The sequence below is a fragment of the Fusarium odoratissimum genome, assembly GCF_000260195.1.
Source record: "Fusarium odoratissimum NRRL 54006 unplaced genomic scaffold supercont1.10, whole genome shotgun sequence".
NCBI classification, from domain to species: domain Eukaryota; kingdom Fungi; phylum Ascomycota; class Sordariomycetes; order Hypocreales; family Nectriaceae; genus Fusarium; species Fusarium odoratissimum.
The window spans coordinates 762,136-789,548 of NW_022158696.1; the positions used below are offsets into that span (position 1 = coordinate 762,136).

The following is a 27,413-nucleotide window of genomic DNA, read 5'->3' on the forward strand; positions in this document are numbered from 1 at the left end:
ACATGCGATTCTTGCAGCGGCAAAGCAAAAGCAACCAGCAACTAGAACCGTGTCTTTCTTTCTAGAATCGGCCGAGAGGCGCTATACTGCATCTTCACCTCCCCCCGGCGCGGCACGGCACGGCTGAGAATTCCCTCCAGCCAGCCACGGTAATAGGAGGTACCCAAGGTCAACGTTTTGCCCTCTCTCGCTTACGGAGACAGCTCGCTTACAAGGAGGCGTTCTGTTGGCATCTCCATCTGATCCATCCATTAGTTGCTTGCTTGCTACCCACCTACCTAGGTAGTTAGCTCTGTCTCATGCTGTGGGAAAGCTCCGAGAGAGACAACGAGATAATTCCCGTAATGCAAACTTGACATGTCAACTGTGCTATGCAGACTAAGACGGAGTCATGTGATCGTCAGGGCCATTGTGGAGAGTGGTATAGTTGAATGTTTGGTTCTGAACTCTATTCAGCACTGAGACTTCACTATTCTTGGTTCAAGTGAACAGTCTCGTATAAGATGTACTTTGTTTAGGGCATGTAAGGCGAGCCTCGAGTCTTGGGAACGCAGAATGTATATCACCCGGACGACCGTAAAATCACCCAATGTTTATATATCTTTCTGGTGTGGCACCGTCAGTTGGCTGCCTCAAGGTCTTCAGTAACAGCCGTGCCGTGTCTCAGCATAGCCCTTCAAGATAGCAAGTATATCCTGAAACCAGCGTTGATCCCTGCTCTTCTCTTTCTAGATACATCCATTATGCTCAAAAAAGCAACCAAGAACGCCGACCCAAAGTTCAATGACGCTTCCCCTCATGACTCAGTCTCCTGGCCTTCAATCCACTCGCTCTTGCGCTTCAGTGACCCGTTAGTGGCATCCGCCTGTGCTTCGTTGGTCTCTCCGTTGGGTGCTGTGCTTGAATCGCCGCATCCTCCACGGAAGCCGTTCAACAGACGCTCTAGGCCGTGGATCCCGAGACCCGCAAAGTCACGGCCGGCCGTCTCCCGCTCGCCGATGGCAATCACGGCGCCGATAAGATCATGGTTGATCTCATCGTTGACGACGCTGTCATGCTTGTAACTGGGGTGCACATCAATGAAGTTGCGGATCCATCTGGCTGTTGTGTCAAGATTTCCTGAAGCTCGCCGTGAAATCAGATCGAGATATGTAGACAGATGGCATCGAGTCGATACATCGACGTTGACGCTGTCAAGATAGCTCTCGACAATGGGGATCAAGCCGGGGAATTCTCCCGACTCTGAGCCGTTGATAATATCATCCACTGTCATCTCCTCAAATTCGTGCTCCACTGGGCCTCCAGGTGATGCTGGCCGACTAGGATGTGCTGAGCCGGGTCGACTGTCGTCACCAAAGGTGGTGTTGGCTCTCGAGGGGCGGCTAGGGAAAGGATTGCGCCGGAAGTAGAACTTCTCCTTCAGAACAGCGTCAACTGCGTGTGCACGCTCCATGTTTTCGTCGACCTTCTTGATAGGGATGTAGAAGTTGAGGTCAAATGACAGGATTGCACGTGTGACCAAGACCATAAAGACAGAGAAAGCCGCGTTCTCGAAATCCGTGATCTGAATCTCCATGGAGCGGAACTCGACTCGCCAGCCGATGCTATTGTCAGCAGGCGGGGGCTTGAAACGCATGTGCTGCCAGTTAGTTGACTGAATGTTCTCAAAGTGGTCAGTCTTGCTGAGGTCCAACTCCTGGAGATCCTCTTCAAAGACAACAATGGGGTCTCGGATGAAAAGGTGAGCGAAGTGAGTGGCCAATCGATCATCCATGCCCCCTTCGAGAAGTTGCCGCTTGATGTCAGAGTCGTAGACCAGGTCAGGGTCGAGGTACTCGTTCCTTAACCGAAGGTCTATGGCAATATATGTTGAGTTGGAGGCGTATCGTGACTTTGGTATCCTTCGAACACCTTCTGTGAGGGGCTGTTCCATTGTGAGAAGTGCTGATCGACTTGTAGAGCATGAGAGTGCACTTACCTTTTCTCCCAACTCCTCGGGGGTTCTGCAGTCCACGGAGCGGCTGATCTGATTCCACCGCACGTCGGTGTTGGCAAGGAACCCCTTATACACAGGTGTAGCAGCAGTCAATGCCAGCATGATAGGGCCAAGCGGGCTCAGCTGATCATAGAGCATTCTTCCTTCGGTGATGTTCTTGGCCTGGAAAGTGATCTGGAGACAACAACTACCCATTCCGAAAGCCATGGCATCCATATGGATGAAGTCGTCAGGGGCAGCTCCATTTCGTACGTCATCGTCTTCGGGCCAGTCATGCTTGTCAAAGTCCACGGTAGGATCCTTCCAGGGTCTTGGTGTGTTCTTGTCGTGATAGATAGGAACATTGACCTGAACCTTGCGGCCCCGTCGAGATCGTATGTTTGCGGCTAGAGTTGGGAATCTGATATGGGGGTTGGCGATCTCATCCGGGACAAACTGAGAGCGAAGGCGCGGTCCTGAGGGCGGAAAGTAGGGATCGGTGAATTGTCCGGGAACGCCGATTTGAGGGTATGTTGTGAGTGTGATGGGATATTCAGTTGAAAGCATGTGCTCTTTGGCGATCTTTCTCCGCAACTTCATGTCTGGTTCCACGTCGAGGAGCTCCTTGAAGCCGATACCCCAAGGCTTACCTGGGGTCGCTTCCAGCATGAAGCGTCCAAACTCAGGGTGAAAGACGGGGATCGTCCTCTCTCTATTTCACGGTCAGCAGATGAAGGCAAAGTCTAGCGACTGTCTGATGTACTTTTTCTTCGCGTCAGCTGTATCCACATCTTGAAGATCTGGGACACAACCACCTTGCTTTTCCAGTTCCTTGTCGGTAGCCAGTGCCTCAAGAATCTCTGCTTGACGAAGAGATAACAGCACTCGCTGGTTGTCCTCTGAGTAAACTACCACAAGATACTCGACCTAGGTAAGATGTTAGTTGAGATAATTCAGTTTTATGTGGTTGAACCAACCTCGTCGCCCCAGAGGAGAGCATCGCGCTCCTTTCCCTTGGCCTTGTTCCATATCTCCAGAAGTTGCTATAGAAATTTAGCAATCCATCACCACTTATACCGGATAATTAGATATGAAGGGTGAGAAAGAAACTCACCTTGATACCCCATTCTCTGACTTGAGGGGCGCGCTTCTTGGCATCAGGCCAATCGAGGGCTGTTCCCAAGGCTCTAAAGTTGGGTCAGCTTATAAGACCTTATGAGTTATAAGTTGTGGCTTACAGAAGACCCATCGTGAGACAAAGTCTTGGTTTTGCTTTGAAGGGGGGTTTCTGAGCGCGCCCACCTTGCTTGGAGTTGCCGTAAGGTGTGATCGGTATTCGGAAAGATTTTGTTCAAAATGACGAAACCGGGTAATGAGAATCGGGTAAAGTGATGAGATGTGAGCCTCTAAACCTAGAAACTAGGCTGCTCTGACTGAACAGACTGCGCCAGTCGTATCGTATATACCGAGAATGAGTTTTTCTGAGGAGGAGAGTATCAAGAGAACAAACTCTTTGATAAAGCGAAACCGGGGGTTGGTGGACGCTAGGCGTAAAGGTTCTTGTTCTCCACGATATCGGAGTTGGCGCGGAGTTTGACTTTTTAAGTATAACAACAAGGAAAACCTGTTCAATCAGAAACCGATACGACGATAGATAGAGTCACGCTCTAGTCAGTCGATAAATCAGTAGACCGAGGTTCCAGTTAATTAGACTGGTTGAGCGACGACCCGAAGCGTCACCAAAAAAAGTCTCGGATGTCAAAGACAGAGACAGCAAAAAAATTAAACGGCCCGTGTCGATCAGTGGTCCAGGGCAAGTCTGAATAGAGGGGGATATAGTTGATGGGGGGAGTAGTGGAAGAGGACAAGAGAAGAACAGGGGAAAGTTTAAACTTCTAGAGTGAGGTACCTTCGATAGGTAATAAATACAAGAGTCTTTCCTGTTTTTTTTTTTTGGCAGCCGAGATTCAGGTCCAATTCCGCGGGTTCGCCCGTTGTCAAAGTAAAGAAGAGAAGCGCCGAAGAGCATCAACTAGCCCAGATTATGAATGATATGGGTTTGATATGATAGAACATCAAAGGGACTGATATGGTTGGGTGGTGGCTTGTCTCTCTTGTGGGAACAACTGAGGTGCTTATCTTCTACCTATTTCCCCCCGATCTCCATTTTCTATTTCATCATCTCTCCCTTGTCCCTCGTCGCTAAACTCATCGGCTTGTGATGGTTGTTGCGTTATGTTGCGTCGCTAAGAAGCGGATATTTCTGCTTAGAAATCGAGTCCAAAACATCAAATCAGACAAGGCCCTGATGATGCCATCCGGCCAACCTCCCGATCCGGTCAGGTTCTGGAAAACTTATCGCGCTAGCTCTAAGAGGAGACATCTACCACAGCATTTTGCATATAAATCATATAGGGTAGGTACGCAGAAAGTGGAGGAGGAAAGTATTATATACTGTTTAGCTACTACCTATACCTGCTAGCTATGTCGCCGTTGTCCTAGTTGATCTGGTGCACCATTGTTCGTATGGTGAGCCTATGTTGCTAAGCATCTGTTAAAAAGAGTCCATCCATATAAGTCAGCCCTATCGAGTCTCCAGACAATGCGATTCCCGTACCATGCCTTGAGCTCCGTGTAACCGTACAACCGTATAGCCGATAACCGCTTGCTTACAATAGCATTGTTTAATTACTAAAACAACGATTCATCGATGCTGCAGATCGTACGTAAACCCACTGACTATTGAGAGACCAGCAGTAACCCTTGTACTACCTTAGTACCTATGCTGAGGGCCAATGTTACTCTCGAAGAATGCCCAGTCCCTAGTTCAACGAGTATTCAACCACTACAGAATTGCAACAATCTTCACGGTCGTGAACAGCAACAAGGCGTTTGTTTCTCAAGCAACTTCGATGCTTCTAACATCGTTCCAGAACAAACAATATACATCTGAAACAGTCATCTCACTCAGAGTTGCCGCCACAGTCTCGTACACCTGATTGGACTCTTCAGCTTCAGTATCCTGCTTCAAGAACAAACACATCCGACTTATCCCCGTCGGTTTCCATGAATTTACCGGGTTGGACTAAACCCCCTCGATGTCCAAAAGCCCGAGGCCCCTTGTCGAATTGATCGATCCGAGATTAGCACTCCAATGACATACCAGGCAGAACAGAACGGGTAAAGGGAAATCACTGCACATCACCAGCAACAACCATTGGCGACTGCTTCGTCACAGCTGAAACCCAGCCCGGTCTAGAGCACTGTAAGTTGTCGCTCCCTCCTTCCAACGTAGCTAGTATTGCAGCCAACACAGAACGAGCCCGTCGTTTTTTTAGTCATGCGACACTAGCTGTAACCAACAGGGTGCAACTGGCACACGGAAGGATGCTGCATGATGATGAGTGATTGTGGGTGCTTAACTACTACCAAAGCTGGCACGACATGATACAACACTGTTCTTGGATGCACAGCAGAAGGAATAGTTATGCGGTGAATCGAGCATTTCTCTTAAGTATTGATCAACATGGCTCGGACCTCCTCAACTACCAACCTTGGTGATTTATTCAGCGAATTTAGACATAGGAATATGCATACAGCAATAATGGGAATGACGGATTCCGGGATCCAGTGTCTGAAATACCCATGCTGGAAACCGTAATACTGGTCCCAACAAGACAAAGGCCGGTATAAGTTAGCTCTCTAGCAACCACTTAAGTCTCGACGCACACTGAGACGCAAGACGTTGCTATCATAATTTTTAATGGCTGAGCCACGAAGACCAATGACTGATCATGTCAAACATCAGCAATTCGATCAGTGCCATTTGCAGTGATGGATTGATCAACTGCCGACAGGAAGCATCAGTTCTGGTTTTGACTTTGACGCCATGCCAAATCTTCATCAACAAGCCAGCCACTGCTGCCCTCTTCACAATGGGAGATTCTGGTGATAGGCAGACCTTTGACTGCACCTCTGCATTAGTTAGTACCCCGGGGCCGGCTTGCGGGATGCGTCAGTCTTCCGCTTTGCGCCAACATAACGAACTCTATCCCAAGAACGATGATCAGCAGCCGGCATCCCTCCGAGCTTCAAAAGCCAGAACTAAGAAGAGCCGTGTGTATCATTGATTCTTTGCTCAAGTGGTTACCATTGTGGTTGCAACAGTAGTTCTTCGGTCGGAGAACAACAAGTGTGGGTTTGTGGTGCTTATAATAACACGTCAGAAGTAGCTGGAATTTGAAGAAACCCGACAGCAATGACATGGACAAGAAAGGAGTATCGATCCCGATAAGAGGTGGGAGACACAGTGCAATACAACCCGGAGATGGAATGCCGGTAATGGTGTTTGTGGTGCCGCAGTGTGTTGGCTTCCGTTCCTAGCTCAATGGATGGCTGATGACGCTAGAAAGAATGCCATGTGAGCGATGGAGCCCAGGGCTAGCTTAACGTAAAGAAAGTAAGCCGCATTTCATGTCCTTATCGAGGCGAACCGAGCCAACCATGAACTCTGCTACTAGAATCTCTCGGCTCTCGCCCACTGACATCCAGTCAAGAGAATGCTTATAGATAAGCACGACACAAGAGCAGAGCGTAATGAAACGCAAGACAACTATTTTGACTGGCAAACGACGGAGTCTCTTCATGCTTGGTGTGTCAAGACGGTACTCACCAACAACGCGTCACTCGCTTCGCTTCGATGTTGTCTTGACTCATCCGTACAACCATACTCCATATCGCAACAAGCTGCGTTCCCGAGCACAGCATGCTTGACAGTACCGCTGTCTGGGGTCCAGCAGCCCAATTATGGCTCCCAAACCTGACCCCATAGACCGTGGCTTTTGATTATCCACTGGGTATCAATGGATGTTAACTTCAATGCAAGCTACCAGGGGACGAGCAAGTCGCCCTGTCGATCCTGGTGACTTCGGGGTACTGTCAAATGTCGATGGCACTCTCGATACCCAGTGAGGATGTTCCTTCGTCCAATTCACTGTCGACCCATAAAACAGGTAGATGTTAAAGGCTTATTGCGATTCCTGCTGGATAAGCAATGCCCAACCAGGAAGCAAAGAAGCACGGGTCATTGTCATGCTTGGGGCAAAGACACAGACACAATTTATGCAGCGCGGATCATTGCATTGCTGTAGTTACCCGATGATACTGTGTTGCCTGGTACAGCTCGACAGAAGTTGATTATTTGACATCGCCACCCATGTACATTAAGTTTATCATGCGCTGATATTGGCCGTTGGAGAGTGAAGTTGTAGTCAAATCGACACGTGAAGTACAGAAAGGGGACAGGAGAGAATGCACATGCTGCCAATTTTGGAGAAAAGATAAGCATACATAGATACGAATCATCCCCGAGAAGAGACAAACACGAGTTTCGTTAAAACAGAGGTACACATCAATAATCGAGTTGGCTGTCCACGTTTCACCCCATGCGCTTATGACGTGTATACAGCTAAGCAGCCGCCCCTCTATCTTCATACACCTCACTGAAACTCGCTACCCCACTAAACCTCTCAGGCTCACAGCTACATCATACCCAACTGCTCTCGAGCCCCCCAATCAGGCACAATCATCAATCCCTAATCCCTTGCTGCCACCGCTACTGCTACTGCTACCACCTGGGACCCTGTGGCTCCTCCAATAAATGCCCCCGCCATTCTCGCTCGATCTTGGTCCTTTTCAAAACGAACTCTTTGCTTGTCTAAATACCAAGAGACCACTGTACACATTTGTCCTTCGACCCGATCCTCACCCCTTCACTTGTGATCTCGACCTTAGCGTATCAGCAGTACTTCTTTCGCCATGAACCCTCATCAGAAGAACAAGGTCGACGTCAAGGTAAGCTGCCCTTGGAGACCAACCTCAGGCGATTCGAGCTCCCCTTTGTGCATGACTCGATGACCATGATACCCGTCAATATCAATCCCTCCTCGCGACATCTACACCGACACGATCTTCAATCGTACCGAATACCTTGCTGACGCTAACCCCTCGTTGTAGTCACTCACTCCTGAGGAGCAGCGTCTTTTCCGCCTCTACGGCAAGCTGCCCTCTCGATCCGACCACTTCGCCAAGCATCTCAAGGACCGCAAATACTTCGACTCGGGCGACTATGCCATGTCCAAGGCCGGCAAGGGCGACGGCGTTGATGCGGGTGCCGTCGGCTCTCAGCACCCAGTCCCCGAGAACATTCCCCACCTCTCTTCCCCGGTGAACGGCTCCGGAGCCAACGTACCCAAGCACGCCCACCACGGCTCCGTGCCCGGCATCCAGGCTGGCAGCCCTATCAAGGAGAGCAGCTTCCTCAAGAGCGAGACAAGCGCTGACGAGACCGAGGGTAATGATGCCGACAAGTCCAAGGATGCAGACGCTGCTATACCTGAGCCTGTTACCGCTGGCGGCGAGGGCATCCCAATCCGACGATAGAGCGTTGAATGAAAATGGTAAAAGAAAAGTGCAACTGAGCAGGAACAAAGAAAGAGTATTATTATTTTTTTCATTTTTTTTTTTTTTTTTTCATTTTTGTCTCGCAAAACATGAAACGTTTGTTTCTTTTGTAAGAAGCCTTGTGCGTGGGCTTGTGGTGGATTGCGAAATCGGTTTTGACGACTTACGAGGATCGCACAGTTGGCGTTTGGGAATTGGCAGATAATCTGGCTCGCACACATGGGGGACATATCTCGATCTGGAATCATCGGATAGATTGTTTGACAGCGGCAGGGTGGGAGAAACACCACACTCTCCGCAAATGGTTATCATGTTCATTTGGTCGTTTAGCTACCTGCTTCGTTTCAGAAGTATCCTTCTATTTCCATTCCCTTTTTTATTCCTCCCTTTTGTCTTCGCGTGTAGTATTCCCCGGAACTTTTGTATTTCCCCATGATCTCGTAGAAATGTTCATACACCCTAAATGGTTTCCAGGTGGTGATGCTCTTTTCAGGGACCCAGAGCCTTGAGCGCCATTTGCTTGGCACCCTCGAAAGTCTTGTTGCCACCAATGAAGCCAGCTGCATGGACAAAGACGCAGCCAGGAATGCCACTGATGCCATCTAGCTCAGCATCGCGGAATCCTCTCCATGCCTCGGGCAAGGGCTTTCGACTGACGAATGAGTCCTTGCTCTCAGGAACGCACTGGATACGCCACTTGGCGCCAGGCTCAGGCTTCTCAGCGTACAAAACGTAGAGCACCGAAGGAGTACCGTCCTCGAGAGTATAGAGGTGGTCCTTCCAGGGCACAGACTGGCCTTCGAGGACAAGAAGACGGCCCTGCTCGTCGTATTGTGTGCGCTTGGTGAAGGCTTCCTGGACAATGGTGCGGGCAGGGAGCCAAGAACCGGCATAGCCGTCAAGATCTCTGTCGAACTCCTCGCCAATGCGGTTGCTGGCCTCGTTGAACTTGGCATCCTCAGCTGCCTGAGCCTCAGCGGGATCAGATGGCGTAGGGTCGTTCCACTTGGGGTTCAGACGTCCGACCATGGCACCAAGGCCAAAGGCGCCATCGCTGAAGCGTTTCTCAAGACCTGCAGCGGCGATACCCGCAGGGTCGAAAACAGAAATACCATTGTCGTGGGCGTCGAGGGCTTCAACGAAGTTCTCGTACAGTTTCTCGTAAATCAATTCAACGTCGGCAGAGTCCTCGGGTTGTCCAAGGCGCTCAGCAACGATGGCGCGGCCAAAGTGCAGGAAGACAAGACCGGCGCTGGAGAGCTTTGTAGGGCGACCGGGAAAGGTAGTTGTGAAGCCGCGCTGATGATGATCGAAACGGCGCTTCTCAGCGTCGTACTCACCGCCAACGTCGACAACAGTGTGGCAGGTAGCCAGGACGGCAGGGTCGCGGGTACGGACAAGAGAGGCATCGCGGTAGGCGGGGAGACGGCGGAGCATGTGGACGGCGAGGGCCTCGTCAGCGTGGAAGTGGCCATTGTGAGTGCCGATGAGAGGACCGTTGCCCGTGGTCTTGACGCGCTTGGATGCTGATTCGGCCATGGTGGTGAAGAGGCGACGGAGCATGTACGTCTTTGGTGGTTTGTCGCTGTGGTTGTGTATGAAGTTGAGGAGGAGGCAGAAAAAGTTGTTGAAGTTATCAAGGTGCGGGGGACAAAAATAAGTGGCACAGATGATGAAACCGCAACGATTTGCAGTGGCGCTAACGCTATCAATTGGCAGTTATTCACCAAAATCTAGGCAGTTTAATAGTATGAAGGTACTCTGGTATTGTCCAATATCCAACTTGACTGATAAAGTACTTCTGCAAAGGTACTGCATTATAAGTACTTCATATGTCGTGTGCTTTTTATAACCCCGCGTCAGTGTACAGGATCCCTATATCCCCATCTCACAAGCGAACCTAAGTGCCTTACGTAGTAGTCTATGTTTTAGGTTTCTTGAATACAAGACCTTTGGTGTACACAAGACTCTGCCTCAACTTGGTAGATGAACAAAACTTAGTAGGTAAGGTACCTACCTATTCCATTCTGTCGTTCTGCTTGCAGCTTCAAAGTACAGTTTCTTATAACAAGCCTGAACCAATCACAACTGATGAATTACATAGTTCTGACCCGCCCATGGAGCTACTACGATGGACAGGATCTTGAAATAAAGTAATACTGTAAATGCAATCTAGAAACCAATATTTTAAGAGATATACCGTAACGAGTTACCCATCCAACGGTCCAGAGTAAAATACGCGATCCAGATACTAAGCCCACAGACTCAACAAGTCCGCCAGCACTAGTTCCTTATATAGCACGGTCACAGCAATCATCTTATCCTAAATGCCAAGCGGTCATATCCTAGTTGCCTGTCCATACTCATCTTGATATGCTGGCACCCTGGACCCCGAGAATCTAATATCACAACCCAGGTCAGTCTCGATTTATACTTTGATACCCTTGTCACCTATGTATGATCCATACACCATCATGCTCCATGGTCAATTTCATTGAATCCTCCTGCATTAATCTCAAACACATCCGACCTACCAGAGACAAAAGAAAATACAAGGCCGTAAAGCGTGATCGAATTTCCACCTTTGTTAGCGAGCACCTCACAACACATGGTCTGAGCAGCCATGTGGCCGCGGATATACAACAGCTGCTGTCAAGATTTAGGTCCAGGCCAAAGCCATAGCGCATGGATGTTTCTTCAGCAGATCCAGGGCGAGAGATTCGCGTCACGGTGTGAATACGCCAACAACGAGTGACTTGATGCCAAGGATCTAAACCTGAGTATCAAGTTATGTTATGTTATGTTATGTTATGTTACTCTGATCTATACATACGTAATCAATCAACCGATCAATCCCCTCGTTGTTTATATCATACGCCTCATTAACAGCACTAAAAGAAATAAGGGATGGCTAGCCCGCCGCTCTGCTGCTTTTAGAACAATCGATTTTGAAAAAAAACAGACACACCGAAATGAATCCACTGGTACGCCTTAGGTATCATGCAATGCAATGCACAAAAAACACAATTCGGCCAAAACGGTCGTTCCGCTATCATTCCACTGATGCCCTGATGCACCCGGTGACTTTGCCTTGGCGAGTCATGACCCGTCTCTGACTGCTTTGACTTATGCACTGCGGCCCGGGCAAGTCTTCAGACCATGTTGCCAGTATTACCATGGGAGGCAATCAAGTGTTGGGTTGCATCCATGTGAGAGGGGTCCCTGCGACTCCGACAACTGGGTGAATTAGCACAGAGGGACATATAGAGCGCATGTAAACATGTCGCTGGTTCGACTGGCCCGAGTCGGTAATGAGGTTTAAAAAAAAAAAAGTACAATCCAGAAGAAGGAAGCAATGCAGTCCTGATCGACAGCACTGATATATCTTCACCAGATCATGACATATGAAGACATGATGCTGAGGCCGAGTTATCACCCGGGGAATATCCGACCCCCATTTTATAGTCGTGTATATCTTGATAAATGTCGGGTGTCTCCGTATAACAAGTTCCGAGTCGAGAATATGCTGGATTAGAGAATGAGCTGCTTGAGGTTGCGTTGGATGATCATGTCCTGGACTGAGGCCATAGTGATTTTGAGCAGGTTCGTATCGGTAGCATTGGTGAAATGGCCATAAATCTCCTTCTCGGTGTTTCGGTTCAAAGCCTTGAACTTGTCCAGGAAGTACTTGCTCGCCGCCTTATAATCGTCCTTAGGTCCGTGGTAATCGGTGAACCCGTGATTCGTAATAGGGCTCTTGGGGAGCTTCTCCTTGAACAGATCCATCTTATTCAGGAAGAGGATCAGCGCTGATCTGGCAAACCAATGGGAGTTGGCAATCGACTCCCAAAGCATGAGCGCCTCATTCATTTGGTTCTGTGTCACTGTTAGCAGGGTATTCGTAGCTTCCTGTCTGGTTTCATTCGTTACTGACCCCATCCTTGTCCTCAACCAAGCACTGATCATAACCGCTAATTGCGACCAAGAACAATAGGCAGTTGACATTCTCGAAGCAGTGAATCCACTTCTTTCGTTCTGAACGCTGGCCACCAACATCAAACATTCGGTAGGTCAGTTGGCCGAGGTCGAAGATGGTCTCTGTGATACCAGTAGTTCGCAATCGCGATCGAAGAAGATCTTGATCATCGGGGACATAGTCCTCTCCCCAGAGTCTATCGATGTCCTCAATGAAACTTTGGAATATGTTAGCGCCAAGAATTTTCATGCCACGCCATGATACAATACGTACTAGGTTAGGTTGTCATGTAACGCATATTCGTTGCCCATCCCAATGGCCGCTCGAACACCATTGTCGACCCACAGGGCTTTGATGGGCTCAAGATAGTCAGCAGGCATAGGGTCGTGAGGGCTAATTTCGTGGTCGACAAGGATGTGGGCCATATGTTTCTGTAGCTTCTGTTAGTAATTGGGGATGTCTCACTCAACCGCCTCACTCAAAATTCTCGTCGGAATAGTGGCTTCGGCAGTCATAGTGGGGAAGAAGAGCTTGACTTACCTCGTTGTCGGGGTTGTCGAATTGGAGATCGTGCTCATTCATTGCTTCGGCAATAACTTTGAAAGACTGAACAATGTTGCTAAAGATGACGGGCTTCCATTCCAGCTTCTCATTTTTGCTGAAGCCTTGAGAGTAAATAAGCTTCATCTGCTTGAGGACAGTTGACTTTCCAGATTCTCCAGCACCTGTTGGACGCGCATGGCGTGTCAGTCTCATTTGTGCGAAAGCGCGGCCAGACCATTCCTACCTAGCAAGAGGAGCTTGACCTCCTTGGATAGCCTCTTCTCATCCTGGCGAAGCTGCTTGTCGATATCACGAGATCGCGCAAGACCGCGATCGCCCTTATCCCGACTTCCAAAGCACATTATGGGGGTTTGAGGTGGAATTGTGGCGTAGGGTGAGGTTGACTGGGAGTAGAGATGCAAGACAGTCGAAAATGGATGCCGTCTCTCGATGGAGTCGGAAAGTCGTTTCGGTTATCGCAAGCGAGTGAGTGAGACAGATCAAACAGAAGCCGAAGTGAGAGATTTAAGGATCGGTCAAGGTCAATGCTGTTACAAGAGCATGAGGCGAGTCGCCAGACGAGGTCGCGAAAACGGCCGGAAACTCGGGGTTTGAGCTATGTATTCGATAGGAGAATCGGTCCGGGTGGTGCGAGTGAAGAAGCCTCGACGGTATCGGCGTTAGTGGTAAAACCAAGTGTCTCGATAGGAGAGCAATCCGTTTCCCGTTGCCTCAGGAGAAGTGCCTCGATTTAAGTTGCGTATGTTGGGTGTGGAGGGGAAAAGAGTCGATAGAGCTGGATAGGCGAAAGGACTGTATAGATAGAGCGGACCAACCAAGCCAAGCCAGAGAGTATTTCTGAGACAGGGAAGAAGAGAAGAGACGGGTCATTTATTAATTAACAACAACATCCATGACAGGCGCAACATGGGCGGACATGGGCATGGGCGAGAGGAAAAGAGGCTAACTTAAATGGAACCTGAGGTCACTGTACGATTTATGACGGGATGAGCCTTTGGGGCACTGAATGGAACGGCACAGCAGGAACAGCTCCCTGGGGTTCCCGTCTGTTAGTTCCTCGTCGCAAAGTGCAGGGTCTCGATACCCAACTTTTTATTATGTGCTAGCGAGCTGTACTTGGACTTACAGCCAGTGTCAGCTCCATATTTTAGTGGCCGGGAGCCTAGCCCCAGCACCTGGACTGGAAATGGGGCGCCTGGCGTGAGAGTGGATGCTGGGCGGCGGAGGGAAGCTGGTGCACCAATAGAATCTGTGCTTCTAAACGATGCCGTTCCCTGCGATAGCTTCTTGGGTTCCCTCGAGGTATTGAATGTTCAAGAGAAAGCCAAAACAGTCCCAGAAATATACCAAAATGGTACGTCGCAGGTAGCAGCTCCTGGCCTTGTCGTTCCCAGGTTCATCCCCGTTCCCGGCACTGGACTAGGTCGCCCAAAAGCCCCTTGAAACACCACATCTTTTTTGGTGGTTGAGATGTTGAAAAGCCGATTGTGAAATGTTGATGTGATCCTCTTTTTTTCTTTCTTCGTCTTTTCTTTTTCTTTCTTTTGCCTCAATCTCCAGCTGCGATACGACTCTGGGAGACATCCCGCAGGCTGGAAACCTCCACTTGACCACAGTAGACTAGATAAGTACCTGTGCACCTCTCCAGTGTAAACAATACAATTCAACCCGCCGCGAACCAGAAGCAACAGATGATGCGTCGCTTGTCGCTTCTAATAATGAACCCCATCCACCACGAGGTGTGGGTGGGTGGGTGCCGTGACATGCAATGCCATGCCGGTGCTACCGCTTCAAGGTCAAAGCTGAACATGAAGCTCACGATTATCCAAAGAATTGCTTCATGTTCTGGTCTGTGTCTTACTTCTTGCTGTGGATTTATATGCTTAGGAGACCGTGCTTAAACTTACCATGTGGTTCTTGCTTAAAGTCAGGCTGTTCTAGACACTCTTGATACATAGCTCAGCGACTGATGGCCGCCACTGACACTGACTCAAGCCCTAAAAACGCCCATCAGCCATGATCGACATGACTCTCTCTCGATGCATCGACCATTCCCTTGACATGCCTGCAGCTTGCTTCCAAAGATGAACAAGGACGACATAGTCAGGTTACCGATAATTGATGATTCAACCCCTTTCATGGCCCCTGGCTTGCCTGACTCTCATCCAAGTCTCTCATACGAAAAACTTCAGAGCCGTACCAAGAACAAATACCGTCCCTCCCGCCTGAAAATTTCCGGTTTGTTCTTCGAAACATCGGCACTAACTTGACTTGGATAGTTCTCTGGTGGTTGCGGCAATGGTGGACCCCTGCCAACAGTATTCAACAAGACCACCATGTCCACTGCTTGGCTCGATCCGTCGCCTGTGTTGAAGAATTTTGACCCTTATAGGCGCTACTGCATCAGGGAGAAACATCCGGAGACACTAATTCTCACCATCTGCCCTTTGTGGTTTGAGCTTGAGCTCGATTATGAGCTTCGATTGAGAAGAGAGACAACTTGGGCTCTGATGGAGCACACTTTCTCAGCTCACCACGATACCCTCTTCTCATTGGCTTCCACGGCAAAGAATAACATACAACCCTGACCCTTGCTCGGCTTGCAGGAGTTCGAGTTCCTGTTGCGAGAAGCCAGGTTCAGTTCCTTTCGCTAGCTGCGCCTCCACTCATCTCCGTCGACGGTTGCAGGGACTATTCGCTTTTCCCGTTCCACCATCAAATAATAGGGGAATTCTTCTGCCCAAGCGACACCAAAACATATGATGCACATATCACTTTAGTAGCGGTTCGTCTTGTAGGGTTAATACAACCGATAGCTAGTTGGTCCATTTCAGCCTCTGTATTGTTCTCGCAAGCCTCAACGTAAAGAGCAAAACTAAACTCTGGGCACACAGAATAAGCAATGTATCTGCATACTGTAGCTTGTGACTAGTCAACCCTCCCCGAGAACCCACGTCCTCAATATTGAGCCCGACCGAGGAGGCCATAACGACATATCACCTCAACCACATCCAACCGCTCGAGAATATATGTAGGTCGATAGACGATCAGGTGCAACCAACAGCATCAAACATCAGCGCTAAAACAAGAATTCGGAAACGGCATCTAAAGAGGAATAGATGCTCTCACGCTGAATCCACTGCCGTGTGCTTGAGTGAAACTCCTTGACCTCGGGCAACCTAGAAGGACAACTCTTGGCCTTGCAAAAGCTCTGGCCACGTTACAGAGGAGCATCCCATTCCCGACGAAGATCAGCGTCGTCTGATTGCGTTTCATTGATCGATACTGAAGGATGGCAGGAAAACAGGGGCAACGCAGCCGCTCTGGTCTAGCTCTTTTGACATGTCCCGTTTGAGCAATCAGTAAGGAGAAGGGGATAACAAGGATCGTTCCCGGATACGGAGCTTCCGAGAGGTAGACATAACGGCGGCATTGGCCTCATTCTTTCAACACAACACAATACCAGACACCAAACAGAAACGCCAACTTGTTATTCATTGATTGTCAAGAACCCGTCAACACCGTGCCAGTGGCCCATCTTTGATCTACATAACTCTACAGTTAATATACTCAAGCGAGATCTCATATGAATAAAGGAAAGCTTAATACTTTAACTATCTCGATTATCTATATGCACCGTTAAATGATAGCACGACCGAGCTAGCTAGATCGTATCCAGTCGTCCTGCATAACCTTATTTGTACCGTAATACCATCACATTTAGAGTTTGTGTATCACTAGAGTGGCATCTTCTCCCACTGCCCTCAGCAGGACGTTGACGCTCTGTGATGACAATACCATGCCTTACCGGGTACAGGCACCTTTAACAACTGTAGATGATTACATACAGACCGTAAATATAGGCATGACATATACAACGGTATCGCAAAACAAATGTCCTTATCGGTCAGTTCACGCTGGAAACCGCTCTGTAGCCTTTGCTGTCCTACGAATATTCATCAGTAGGCTGATATAGTTCCTGTAGTGGGTTTCAAGAAATATTCCAACGCCATCGGATTCATGACAGTCTCACGATCTTGTCGAGTCTGTAGCCACATCCATTCGAGACCTTCCCTTCGACAGGATCAGACTTTCCCGGACACAAGCCACTGGCCAACTCATGACAGCTTACATCTACCTATCGCAGATGAACTCACAAAAATTGTGTAAAAGTCCTGACATCGGCCTTCTCAGAGACCGCCTGAAACCAGGCCGAAGCTGTATCTGTGTTACCGAGTTAGGACACATACGCCGTGCAATAGATGACTATGATCAAGATCTATGAGCACTTTATCAGGCCCGTTTGGTAGTTGTGGCCCTCGATCACAACGAGGCATCAGACAATGATATTGCTGTCGTACTTACCATGGGTTGCTCAAGTTGAATGCCACACCATGACCGATACAATACTCTACTGCACTGACAAGGATCTCTAAGGTGCTGTGTGTTCTTGGCCACCCACGAGAGATGATTGCTGAATACAAACAGAGGCTTTGTTGAGTGTAACCTCCAGGAAACTCCCGTGCTGGTCATCACCTTGACCGCTCTGGCATGTGCATTAAACTCGTCTCCACCTAAGAGTGGACGACTATCATGTATGGCGAGGACCTTGGACTCATGCTTCACCTTCAAAAGTAAGAAGAACCGAGTCAAGTTCTAGGCGACGAGGAGAATGCCAGGTTCACCTAAACACTGAGTTCAGGGACCACTTGCGCAAATATATGCCTTTCTAGGATTCTTCTGCAGCTATCATAGTTGTAACGCATGTACAAGTGAAACAGAAACTGTGTTATTAACATCATGGCTTATAGTTGAGAGGCCAGCAGGCGAAACGTCTCATCATAGTTTATGCGTTAAAATGGCTGACACAGCTTGAGTACGCCGACTGCAGCAATTCAAACAATTTGAAGTTTACACAAGTATCAAATAGATTCAATATCCTACGTACACCACCGCTTACTGAAGCTGCTATACTGGCTTTTGTCGGACTCTGTCTGTAGTATGACATTTCTCGGTTATCGAGGAGTGTAATATGTTTATATTTTTGACGAATGTGATACTTTTCATACGCTGGCATCGACCGTTCTTGGTACCATGCAGGGGCTGAGTTAATAACTTAAATTCTATACTTCATAACCGGAACATTTCGACATATCTAAGTTGGGGCATCTAACAAAAGCGGTATCTGGGTATCAAATCCCATAATCATCCCATCCAACATAACAGTGTGTACGTTCTAGGCCGCCAGTTTGCTTCTTCACGAACCAGGCATGAAGAAGGAAAGAATCTATCCCAAGAGAACCCCCTGACGTAACGCCGTATCCCATCTAACAAATGCCGAACAATCCGGTCCTCCCAGCTAAGACCCTCGGGTTCACCCACTGCCGGATAAGCATGCACCCACTTAGGTACTGATGCTGTTGGATCCGCCACATAGGTTTGCTACGTCAAACTCCGGTTCAACTTGAAGAAATCAAGGATATAATATAGGTGTGGCACTTGCACCAGTTGCACGTAGTGCAACACAGAATCGACTAACGAACATCCCCATCTAGTACCATGTGTTCTTCGGATCTAGGTTGTAGAGAATTTTACAATTCTGTTTTTGGCACATTTTTGTACGATTGAGAGTTTTGAACCTGGGTCCATCTGGGCCAGTGACGTAGTGATACTGGCCGAAGAAACGCCACTGACGGGCGTCAGCAAGAGAGTAGACTTCGTCACCCCAATGCCCTTGATAATGGAACCAAGATGTCGGTGCATGAGGATTCGATGCCGCGGGAACAAGACTCAGGAGTTCGTGTTGTTCGTACAGGTCATGATTGTCCTCTTTCGTATAGTCGTAATGGTATGCGTAATTGTTGAGAGAGGGGTCCCAGAGCGGTCCCTTATCCGTGACATCCTTGAGAAGCTTGAATGGCAGGATGTAAGCATGGTTTCCTGGTAGCGCGTACATTGCGTGGGAGCCCACAGCTGAATAGATGACGGGTCTGTCACCACGCTTTTCGACAGCTTCGAATGCGTACGCCTGCCCACCCTCATGCTCTGAGAAAAAGACACCACGGGGAATGCCGTGCTCGAAACGCATCATGCAGTGCTCCCAGTCACCCACATGGTTACCAAACCGGATGTTCAAGACAGTTTGACCGAGGTTGTAGGAGTAGAAGAAGAACCAGAAGGCGTCAACAATGCCTGACCCCTTATCAACCACAACAAGCACTGCGGGAGCTGCTGAGTAGCCATTGGCCTCCGGCTTGTGACTGTTGGACTCCGAACGACGGCGATTCTGAAGTTTGCGATTTCTAGGGTCAGAAATCTTATGGACAGGCCGTGTTTTGTCGACATCATACCAGGTGCTGGGCTCCCGGGCTTCGGGTTCTCCTCCGGGGTTTCCTACCGGTATATCGCGGTTTTGGTCATCGTCTTTGTCGTCAGGAAACGGTTTGGGAACGTTATAATGGCTGTGCAGCCAATTGGGACGAGACTCGACATCGTCATCACTTCGGAGAGTGATCTTGCCAGAATACTTATTCAGCTCGTGCAAGTTATGAAGAGTCCACTTCTCAGTCGAGTTAATAGGCTCGTCATCGGCGTAGGCAGTCATATGTTCTACGTGCTGACGAATATCCGAGGGCCAAAACTCTTCCCCAGAGTAGAGGTGAACTAACGGCGCATGCTTTGTAACATAGTCGGGGATATCGCGAAGGACCCTGCGTCGTTGATTGATATCTCTCTTGTGATTCTGACGGGGAATCTCATCAGGCTCCCAAGCAAGAGAGCGGCGCTTGAGCTCTCCCCATTCTGGTTCTTCGTCCTCATTATTCCCACGAGAGGCAGGATCACTGCGCAAGTGATGTAGTCCGCACAGACTAATCCAGCGACAGGCCTGACGATCCAGAAAGTACGGGCTGCTGTTTACCCATCGTCGATCTCTGGCGCGCCTCTCGGGGCCTTTCGTCGTTGGGTCTAGTATACGGGGAAGCAGCCATGCGCCAAAGGAGATAAGCAGCATGAAAGAGAGTAATATGGTGAAGCGGCGTAACCAAATCATGGCTGTAGCGATAAAGGACTGCAAGGGCCCATGGACGTAGTTTGCGCAGCAATTGAAGTTGAAGAGACTCGATTTCGAAGACCGACGACAAGCCGGGGGAGTATCGAAGTGAGGCCGGGAAGAAGAATGAGACAGGATAGGCCGGCTATATGAGCATCACGAACGAACGAAAGAAGTACGACACCGCTCGCGGCATGTCGTTGGGAGGAGGAGTAAGGCCAGGCTAGGGTAAAGGATGGACAAAGAGTAGAATAGAGGGAAGGAAGACAAAACCTACCGCTAAGTCGACAGAAGAAAAGAAGCGCGCGCCATAGTCTAGAACGGGATACTTTTTGGTCGCTGCGTATTTGATGGCAGGGCAAGGGTATCGATTGGCGGAGTGTTGGTGAGACGTAACCGGTGGAGGGTGGTGGGGATGCAGGTACAGATACTTTACACTTTAGGAAATGGAGCTGCAGTAGGTACACGGTTTGCATTTGCAGACTTGTAAGAGTGTACTTGATAGCACTCTTTTTCTGGCGTATCTGACGATAGATGTCTGGTTAAGGTATGGGGTTTGGGCTTGGATGATGAGTACGAATACGTCAAGTCTGGGGTAGAAGGAAAGCGGATATGTTCATTTGTGGATGTTCTGTACCGAGATTTCTTGCTCAGCCTCAAGTGGAAGTGTCTACTGCAGAACTGCCGACGCGTAACTATTATAGTGTGAAGTATACCACAAATTTAGATTTTGTTCGCAAACTCTCTTCACCAACGTTTCACGCCTGCGTTACATTCTTTCTGTACAGTTCAAGACTCGGGTACCTTAGGTACTGACCTGATCCGCTACAGCAAATAAGAAACGACATCACAGCCCTGCCCAGACTGTTCCTTGATCGTGTTTTAGCGCAAGCACCCCTCTTTTTGCGCAACATGGACAGGATTCCCCTCTTGCTGGGCCCTTTCTGAGCCTCCAAGATCCATCTGCAACCCCGGTTTGCAGTTCTGGAATGGGCCGACTGGATCAAAGATCGTGTAACGGATACATCCAAACCCGCCCTATTTCCCATTCAGCATAAAGTATCTACCACTTGTTGACCGAAAGACTGGGAATCCAGCCAGAGTGACCAGGGTATGCTGGGTGTACTTACTTACCTACAGTCCCGAGTACGACACCCTCAACTGTCGCTCCCATGATCTATAGTTAAGAAAGACAACAGGATCTTGTTCACCGTCAGATTAAACATTCCCCAACAGATGCGCATCTGCGGCAAAGAATATATAAACGTGCGAGACATGTGGGGGAACTGGTGCTGGGTGACACGATCACTCTTGTGCCTACGAGTCACAGTACTTCAATGAAGTCCCTCCAGCTGCAGGTGAATGACTTGTGTCGGATTTGGAGCAGCAGATGCGAAAATCGAAGACACTGGGGGTAGACTCATGATCACTTGTCAATTCACAAGGTCACGGCACGAGTGTTGTGTTATGGACTGTGACAGTTTCATATGCCCTCAAATAGCCTTGATCTTACAAAGGAGACTCCGAACTTTCAAATGTTTTCTTGCATAACGCAGCTGGCAGTATCATATACGCGGACTTTGCTGTGTTAAGTTCTCACCCTGGATAGATCGTGGAATCGATGAACGACCTGATCGAGAAATCCCGCTTAACGAAAGATCTCTAGTTACCCAACAAATCACCAAATCTATCGACGCCACATAATTCTAGGAACTTTGTACGATAGACCACCGTATTCGGAGTTTCCGCCATGTGCATAAGGCTGACTCCAAGACCCATTAACCAATGACAACTTGATCGCAAACCTCGTGCGGTCTTCAAGTGTGCCACACGTTAGCCTTGTAGCTTCGCCATGTGTATGCTCACAACCTGCTCAACACGTAAAACAAAAGTGTAGGGTATATGAAGTATTATTATTATTTCTTGGCGACAATTCACCACGGGTATCATAATCTCATGCGCTAAATGTCAACTAGATATTCCATCTTCTGGAGTTCAACTATTGCCGTCATTCAATCTGCCATTGTCATGTCCTCATCCTCTTCTTCTTCATCTCCTTCATCCGTGTCATCCTCGTCGTCAGAATGGTCCATGTATTCATCCGCTCTTCCATACAGTTCATTCCATCTGCTGGGAGTAGGAGTTGACATATTCCCTTCATGTACAGTACTTTCCAGATCTCTAGTTGCCGATGGAGTTGGGGCCGTTGAACCTCGTCCACGAATAACCCCGGGTCGAAGTCTGGGACGGCCGCCTCTACGCCCACTTGCACGTCGTCTCTCGCGTTTTGGAATGACTTCCTCTCCATCCTCATTGAGCAATCTTCTTCTTCGCCTAGGTTTATAGTCAGGGTCTCGGTTGTCTTTGAAGTCCTGACCCTCGCCGTCTTTAGCCCATACGGTGACCTGATCCTTCTCCTTGTTCCTCTTCTTGATCGCCATCAAGTTTTCTAGAAACCGTGTCTGTTCGGCTCTTTCTCCTGACCTGTCTTTTCCAACAGGAATTCGAATGTTCCATTCCTCCCTGATAGCGGCCAATGGATCCTCCCTAATAATTTTTGGCTTGACAACAGTCTCTTTGGTGGCGATTCTCGACGCACATGCGCCAAGAAAATCAATATTTCCATCTAGATGGCGCAGAGCGGGGAGGGGACGATCGCTGTCGCGTGTCGCAAAGATAGCTTCGGTGCCAATGACTTCCGCCCACGATCCCTCGAACGTGCGCCCTTTGTATGATATGACCGGCTTTTCTGAATGTAGCTCGAGAATCTGGATATTTTCATTCTCACCGCGTGTTTTATCCACATCGTCTCTTGTGTCGTCCTCTGGCTCACCTCTGTCGACTTCTTTGCCTTTATCTTTGTCGTTGCTTAGTGCCGGATCGATTTCAGGTTCGTCGTCATCAGCCTCTCGTTCTGGGAGTGGCTCATTGTCGTTATCGTCATCATTATCATCCCCAGCATGAACACCTCTCAAACTAGGATTGTGATCGAGCCAGGTTTTGTAATACCCGCCGCGGCTGTGGTGAGGCGCTCTTGGTTGTCGGTCCTTGAATTCTGGAAATGAAAGATCGACAGTCAAATAGTATGTCTTTGGCAAGAAGTTAGCTGGTTGCGCATGATAGGCATCTTGAGACCAAGGTGTAACAGTACCTCTGTTTCGGTGGTCGAGTATTCGTACTCCCACTCTTCTTGTTCGTCCCTTCCAAGCTGTTCCTCAATGTTGACAATTGCTGCCTTATCTGCCAATCTCGCCTCGTCCAACGAAGCCATAGTATGCTCAGAGAATGGGCAGGGAAAGCTACTAGATGCTTAAGAAAGAGAATGAGAACGAATAGAATTATAATGCTATACTCATAACTTGGTCGTGTTCATAGAGAAAGAAGAAGAAAACATAAGCCTGAGGAGATAAGTTCAAAAAGCCAAATAGCTTTGTTGACAAACTGTAAACATGCAGTCACAAACTTTAGCTTGTGGTAAAGGTACTTGCCAATTGGGGGATGTCCAGGGTCTGGAAGTCGGTCAAAGGCGGCACTTTCTGAAAAGTCCAGAATTACAGGGATCAGGCGGGGCAATTTCTGTGACTCGCGATTGCCCCGCTGTCGCTGTTATAACATTTCAATGAGTCTCAATGGGGTTTGAACAGTCACACTTATCTTGACGACTTCAAACACCTCTGGACTTGATATAGAGTCAGCTACCGCTACAATTGTCCGGTCGTACATCGTGTTATATCAGTCACCATTCACCTTTCCAAAGCAACATCTGGTCCTTATACCTTCTATCTTCTTTATATATTTACCATCATATCTAGGGTACAATGCCCACTGTTCATCTCTTGGACTATGTCGCCGGCAACATCAGGAGCCTGGTAAATGCCATTGAGAAGTCTGGCTACGAAGTAGAATGGGTCAGATCGCCGGAGGACGTTCCAAAGGCAGAGGTTTGGCGATACTTCCATTCAATTTCTTGTCCACCATGACTGATGCGTTTTTAGAAACTCATCCTCCCCGGTGTCGGCCACTTTGGTCATTGTCTATCCCAACTGTCCCAAGCTGGCTATCTTGAGCCAGTTCGAAAGCACATTGCTGATGGAAAGCCATTCTTCGCTGTATGTGTCGGCTTACAAGCCCTATTCGAGGGTTCTGTAGAGGACCCCGACGTCCCCGGCCTCGGAGTCGTTCCAGCTTCCTTGGACCGTTTCGAAGACTCAAGTAAATCCGTCCCCCACATCGGGTGGAACAATGCTTTCACAGCTGGACGAGCCATGTACGATCTTCAACCAGACTCAAAGTACTACTATGTTCACTCTTACAAATGCCCCTACAAGCCGGGCGAGCTTGAGTCCCAGGGGTGGACTGTCGCTACTGGAACCTATGGCACCGAGACTTTCGTAGGCGCCATTGCGAAGGGAAACATTTTTGCAACCCAATTTCACCCCGAAAAGTCTGGTACTGCAGGTTTAAAAACCATCAGGGCTTTCCTCACAGGTGAAGGCGCAAAGAATCTTGGTACCGTGGTTGATGAGGCTGTCGCCAATGCCCCGATCAAGTTCGAGGACAGCTTAACACGGCGAGTCATAGCCTGCCTAGATGTGAGGACAAATGACCAGGGTGACTTGGTCGTTACAAAGGGTGATCAGTACGATGTTCGCGAGAAGGGTGATGATCGCAACGTGCGAAACCTCGGCAAGCCTGTCGAGATGGCTAAGAAATACTACGAATCCGGCGCCGACGAAGTGACTTTCCTTAACATCACTTCTTTCCGAGATTGTCCTGTTGCCGATCTCCCTATGCTCGAGATTCTTCGTCAAACGTCTCGCACCGTCTTTGTGCCCTTGACTATCGGCGGTGGTATTCGTGACACCATGGATACTGACGGCACAAAGGTGTCGGCGCTTGAGATCGCTAGCATGTATTTCAAGTCTGGCGCTGACAAGGTCTCAATCGGTTCCGATGCCGTTCTTGCTGCTGAGGAGTACTACTCTATAGGCCGCAAGCTCTTCGGCAATACTGCCATTGAGCAGATCTCGCGCGCCTATGGCAACCAAGCCGTCGTTGTGAGCGTTGATCCCAAGCGTGTCTATGTTCCCAAGCCTGATGCCACCCGTCACAACATCATAAAGACACAGTTCCCTGGTCCTAAGGGCGAGGAATACTGTTGGTACGCTTGCACAATCAAGGGTGGTCGTGAGACTCGTGACATGGATGTTGTCGAGCTTGCCCAAGCCGTTGAAGCAATGGGAGCCGGAGAGATTCTTCTTAACTGCATTGACAAGGACGGTACCAATAGTGGGTTTGACCATGAGCTCATCAACCAGGTGAAGGGAGCTATCAAGATCCCCGTCATTGCCTCAAGCGGTGCTGGTAACCCGGCTCATTTCGAGGAAGTCTTTGAGAAGACTACTACGGACGCTGCTTTGGGTGCCGGTATGTTCCACCGCGGCGAGTACACCGTTAAACAGGTCAAGGACTACTTGAAGGAAAAGGGTCTCAAAGTTAGACAATTCGAGGAATGATTTTAGAACCATCAATGATAGAACAAAACAACAAATAATAGACACTTTTTGACTTGCACACAATGGCTTTAGTATTATCTCAACTACCTAGCAGGTTTGTACTACATTGAAAGTCATCACCGCGAAAGATACAGAATGACACAAACACCTTTAAGCTCCTACACCCTCAAAGTCCAAAGAAAATGAGAGATGCGCCAAAAGCCTTGGGGCCGTCGAACCTTTTCTGCGACTCAACGCCCGATGCTACCAGATCTCTCCAAGAATAGCAGAGCAAATCGCCGAGCAAGCCTCCAGACGAAATTTTGGAAAACACCAACGAACGAAACATGACACAGCGGAAACTAAGGAAATATACCCGCTCCCTAACTCCACAAAAGACAGGAAAGCGCTGATGCCTATAGCTCCATACCCATCAACATCCACTTCTTGCTCGTGACATCAAGACCATGAGCCCAGTGGTCTAGAGTAACCATGTCGAAGCCAACCCACTGTAGACTCTTTGTCAAAGAGTGGACGTCGTCCGCAAGGATGCGTCTATCTATGCAAGTGACAATATGGGCACAGTCCAGAGGACCGTCGGCCAGTTCGATAAGTGCCATCAGACTACCAAGTATTTAGCATTTGGACAAAGATTTGGAAACAGTGTTACTTACGCCTTTTTCAGGTCTCGGCCAAGTACGCCTTCGATATCAAAGAAAACAAAGAGAGATTTCTCCTCTCCGTCATCAGCAACAAAGGCACGGAAGCTCGCTCCGCCGGCATAGTCCCACACCTCCAGCCAAGCGGTAATATTGTAGGCAGGTAGCTTGTCATCAGAAACAGGCTTGAAGTGTTCGGGGAGCCGGTCATCGGACGGCGGCGTTGGTAAAAAAGCACCAGACAGGCCGGAGCCATTCATGGACGAATTCCTCTCACCGTGGAAAGTCGTCTTCATGGACTCGCAAAAGAATCTCTCACATTCTTCCCTGATCGAAAGTGCTGCCCCCCCTCGTCGACCCAGGCGCCGGCCTGGGATCTCGCGCTTCTTGCTCTTGGGCAGAAGGGCGAGCTCGTTAGACGAGGTTAGTGCGGCGAGGGGGGGGCTTGTTGGAGGGGAGGGTAGTCCTGAGGAAGGGACCTCAGGAATACCACTCGGCCCCTGTAGTAGAGTTAGTACTATGATAAGGACTTGGTGTTGAAAGGAGAGAACATACCTGCAACCCCGGTAGTGCAGTAGTGGAGGCCCTTGAGGTTGGCAGCAGAGTCGACGAGGTAGCAAGAGGCAAGGACATTGACCTTCTGGGCAGCGGCCTCGCCGTAATTACTACTGTAATTCAAATTCTGATTATTCATTGGCGCCATTTCTGATAATGATTCCGGGTTATCGACTAGAGTTGATATAGTTCGGTAAGGGTCGAGGGTGTTGATCGGCAGAAGTTGATTGATAGCGTGTGGTGAGATGGCTCTTCAGACCAGTGGGTTAAAAATCCTTTTAAAGAATTTGTGTGTTGTTTGTTTCGAGGCGAATGTGGAGGAGTAAGTTATGGAGACGTGCGAAAATGTTTGCGACGGTGTTTTGAGTAATTCGTGGAGAATGTCTTGGATGCGTTGTGTGTTAGATGTAAGCCTAAGATCTCTGGTGTTTGGGCAGCGGTGAGGTTAAGTAAGAAGGAGGAGGTAGAGGAACCCAGGAATTTGGTGACTTCGGGGCGCTCGGGGCGGAAGGAACAGTGCGTTTGGGGTGGACCCCTCACCTGAGGCTCTGGAATTTTGTGCACACCTCAGGCAGTCCACAGTGGAGGAAGGGATTGCCACAATTGCAGCCGGGGTAACACCTCATGGCCAAGTACAGTGCGACTATCTTATCTTGGCAACCACTGATGTGAGGTA

The 27,413-nt window shown here is 49.0% G+C and overlaps 8 protein-coding genes across 11 annotated transcripts; 2 read left to right on the top strand and 6 right to left on the bottom strand.

Moving 5' to 3' along the window:
• Window positions 1-316: 316 nt before the first annotated feature.
• On the bottom strand, window positions 317-3,930 carry FOIG_07180 (glutamate-cysteine ligase). Of its 2 annotated transcripts, XM_031206609.1 has the most exons (6): window positions 3,214-3,930; window positions 3,090-3,162; window positions 2,953-3,018; window positions 2,739-2,902; window positions 1,979-2,687; window positions 317-1,924 (listed from the first exon to the last, which is right to left on the bottom strand). In XM_031206609.1, exons 1-6 carry the CDS (start codon window positions 3,222-3,224, stop codon window positions 797-799), a joined length of 2,151 nt encoding a protein of 716 aa, XP_031063728.1. In that variant the 5' UTR covers window positions 3,225-3,930; the 3' UTR covers window positions 317-796. The 2 variants fall into 2 exon arrangements, with proteins under 2 accessions (XP_031063728.1, XP_031063727.1); XM_031206608.1 differs by having other exon boundaries at window positions 317-2,687.
• Window positions 3,931-7,493: 3,563 nt separating this feature from the next.
• FOIG_07181 (uncharacterized protein) lies at window positions 7,494-10,212 on the top strand. Its single transcript, XM_031206610.1, has 2 exons — window positions 7,494-7,828; window positions 7,991-10,212. The coding sequence occupies exons 1-2, from the start codon at window positions 7,793-7,795 to the stop codon at window positions 8,414-8,416; spliced, it is 462 nt and encodes a 153-aa protein (XP_031063729.1). The 5' UTR covers window positions 7,494-7,792; the 3' UTR covers window positions 8,417-10,212.
• On the bottom strand, window positions 8,624-10,266 carry FOIG_07182 (uncharacterized protein). Its single transcript, XM_031206611.1, has one exon. The coding sequence runs from the start codon at window positions 9,998-10,000 to the stop codon at window positions 8,927-8,929; it is 1,074 nt and encodes a 357-aa protein (XP_031063730.1). The 5' UTR covers window positions 10,001-10,266; the 3' UTR covers window positions 8,624-8,926.
• A 901-nt stretch (window positions 10,267-11,167) lies between these two features.
• Window positions 11,168-14,578, bottom strand: FOIG_07183 (guanine nucleotide-binding protein alpha-2 subunit). Of its 2 annotated transcripts, XM_031206612.1 has the most exons (5): window positions 13,201-14,578; window positions 12,954-13,138; window positions 12,687-12,844; window positions 12,372-12,630; window positions 11,168-12,313 (listed from the first exon to the last, which is right to left on the bottom strand). In XM_031206612.1, exons 1-5 carry the CDS (start codon window positions 13,316-13,318, stop codon window positions 11,969-11,971), a joined length of 1,065 nt encoding a protein of 354 aa, XP_031063731.1. In that variant the 5' UTR covers window positions 13,319-14,578; the 3' UTR covers window positions 11,168-11,968. The 2 variants fall into 2 exon arrangements, with proteins under 2 accessions (XP_031063731.1, XP_031063732.1); XM_031206613.1 differs by having other exon boundaries at window positions 12,954-14,578.
• A 3,492-nt stretch (window positions 14,579-18,070) lies between these two features.
• FOIG_07184 (uncharacterized protein) lies at window positions 18,071-20,684 on the bottom strand. Its single transcript, XM_031206614.1, has one exon. It carries the CDS (start codon window positions 20,026-20,028, stop codon window positions 18,529-18,531), a length of 1,500 nt encoding a protein of 499 aa, XP_031063733.1. The 5' UTR covers window positions 20,029-20,684; the 3' UTR covers window positions 18,071-18,528.
• A 1,237-nt stretch (window positions 20,685-21,921) lies between these two features.
• On the bottom strand, window positions 21,922-23,513 carry FOIG_07185 (uncharacterized protein). Its single transcript, XM_031206615.1, has 2 exons — window positions 23,180-23,513; window positions 21,922-23,117 (listed from the first exon to the last, which is right to left on the bottom strand). The coding sequence occupies exons 1-2, from the start codon at window positions 23,297-23,299 to the stop codon at window positions 22,041-22,043; spliced, it is 1,197 nt and encodes a 398-aa protein (XP_031063734.1). The 5' UTR covers window positions 23,300-23,513; the 3' UTR covers window positions 21,922-22,040.
• A 99-nt stretch (window positions 23,514-23,612) lies between these two features.
• FOIG_07186 (imidazole glycerol phosphate synthase hisHF) lies at window positions 23,613-27,204 on the top strand. Its single transcript, XM_031206616.1, has 2 exons — window positions 23,613-23,969; window positions 24,024-27,204. The coding sequence occupies exons 1-2, from the start codon at window positions 23,847-23,849 to the stop codon at window positions 25,542-25,544; spliced, it is 1,644 nt and encodes a 547-aa protein (XP_031063735.1). The 5' UTR covers window positions 23,613-23,846; the 3' UTR covers window positions 25,545-27,204.
• Window positions 23,628-27,301, bottom strand: FOIG_07187 (uncharacterized protein). 2 transcript variants are annotated; one of them, XM_031206617.1, is made up of 3 exons: window positions 26,738-27,301; window positions 26,198-26,682; window positions 23,628-26,147 (listed from the first exon to the last, which is right to left on the bottom strand). In XM_031206617.1, the coding sequence occupies exons 1-3, from the start codon at window positions 26,813-26,815 to the stop codon at window positions 25,940-25,942; spliced, it is 771 nt and encodes a 256-aa protein (XP_031063736.1). In that variant the 5' UTR covers window positions 26,816-27,301; the 3' UTR covers window positions 23,628-25,939. The 2 variants fall into 2 exon arrangements, with proteins under 2 accessions (XP_031063736.1, XP_031063737.1); XM_031206618.1 differs by having other exon boundaries at window positions 23,628-26,682.
• Between the last annotated feature and the right edge of the window lie 112 nt (window positions 27,302-27,413).

Excerpts from the sequence above, each read along its gene's own strand:
- FOIG_07182 (XM_031206611.1), bottom strand. The coding sequence starts at position 10,000 with ATGCTCCGTCGCCTCTTCACCACCATGGCCGAATCAGCATCCAAGCGC.
- FOIG_07184 (XM_031206614.1), bottom strand. The coding sequence starts at position 20,028 with ATGATTTGGTTACGCCGCTTCACCATATTACTCTCTTTCATGCTGCTT.
- FOIG_07185 (XM_031206615.1), bottom strand. The coding sequence starts at position 23,299 with ATGGCTTCGTTGGACGAGGCGAGATTGGCAGATAAGGCAGCAATTGTC. Across the intron at positions 23,118-23,179 it reads ACTCGACCACCGAAACAGAG|ACATACTATTTGACTGTCGA; the intron begins GTACTGTTACAC and ends TTCTTGCCAAAG.
- FOIG_07187 (XM_031206617.1), bottom strand. The coding sequence starts at position 26,815 with ATGTCCTTGCCTCTTGCTACCTCGTCGACTCTGCTGCCAACCTCAAGG. Across the intron at positions 26,683-26,737 it reads CTGCACTACCGGGGTTGCAG|GGGCCGAGTGGTATTCCTGA; the intron begins GTATGTTCTCTC and ends ACTCTACTACAG. Across the intron at positions 26,148-26,197 it reads GGCCGAGACCTGAAAAAGGC|TCTGATGGCACTTATCGAAC; the intron begins GTAAGTAACACT and ends AATACTTGGTAG.
- FOIG_07186 (XM_031206616.1), top strand. The coding sequence starts at position 23,847 with ATGCCCACTGTTCATCTCTTGGACTATGTCGCCGGCAACATCAGGAGC. Across the intron at positions 23,970-24,023 it reads AGGACGTTCCAAAGGCAGAG|AAACTCATCCTCCCCGGTGT; the intron begins GTTTGGCGATAC and ends ATGCGTTTTTAG.
- FOIG_07183 (XM_031206612.1), bottom strand. The coding sequence starts at position 13,318 with ATGTGCTTTGGAAGTCGGGATAAGGGCGATCGCGGTCTTGCGCGATCT. Across the intron at positions 12,845-12,953 it reads TCGACAACCCCGACAACGAG|AAACATATGGCCCACATCCT; the intron begins GTAAGTCAAGCT and ends CAGAAGCTACAG. Across the intron at positions 12,314-12,371 it reads TGGTTGAGGACAAGGATGGG|AACCAAATGAATGAGGCGCT; the intron begins GTCAGTAACGAA and ends ACAGTGACACAG.
- FOIG_07180 (XM_031206608.1), bottom strand. Across the intron at positions 3,019-3,089 it reads TCAGAGAATGGGGTATCAAG|CAACTTCTGGAGATATGGAA; the intron begins GTGAGTTTCTTT and ends AAATTTCTATAG. Across the intron at positions 2,688-2,738 it reads ACAGCTGACGCGAAGAAAAA|AGAGAGGACGATCCCCGTCT; the intron begins GTACATCAGACA and ends ACCGTGAAATAG.
- FOIG_07181 (XM_031206610.1), top strand. The coding sequence starts at position 7,793 with ATGAACCCTCATCAGAAGAACAAGGTCGACGTCAAG. Across the intron at positions 7,829-7,990 it reads AGAACAAGGTCGACGTCAAG|TCACTCACTCCTGAGGAGCA; the intron begins GTAAGCTGCCCT and ends CCCTCGTTGTAG.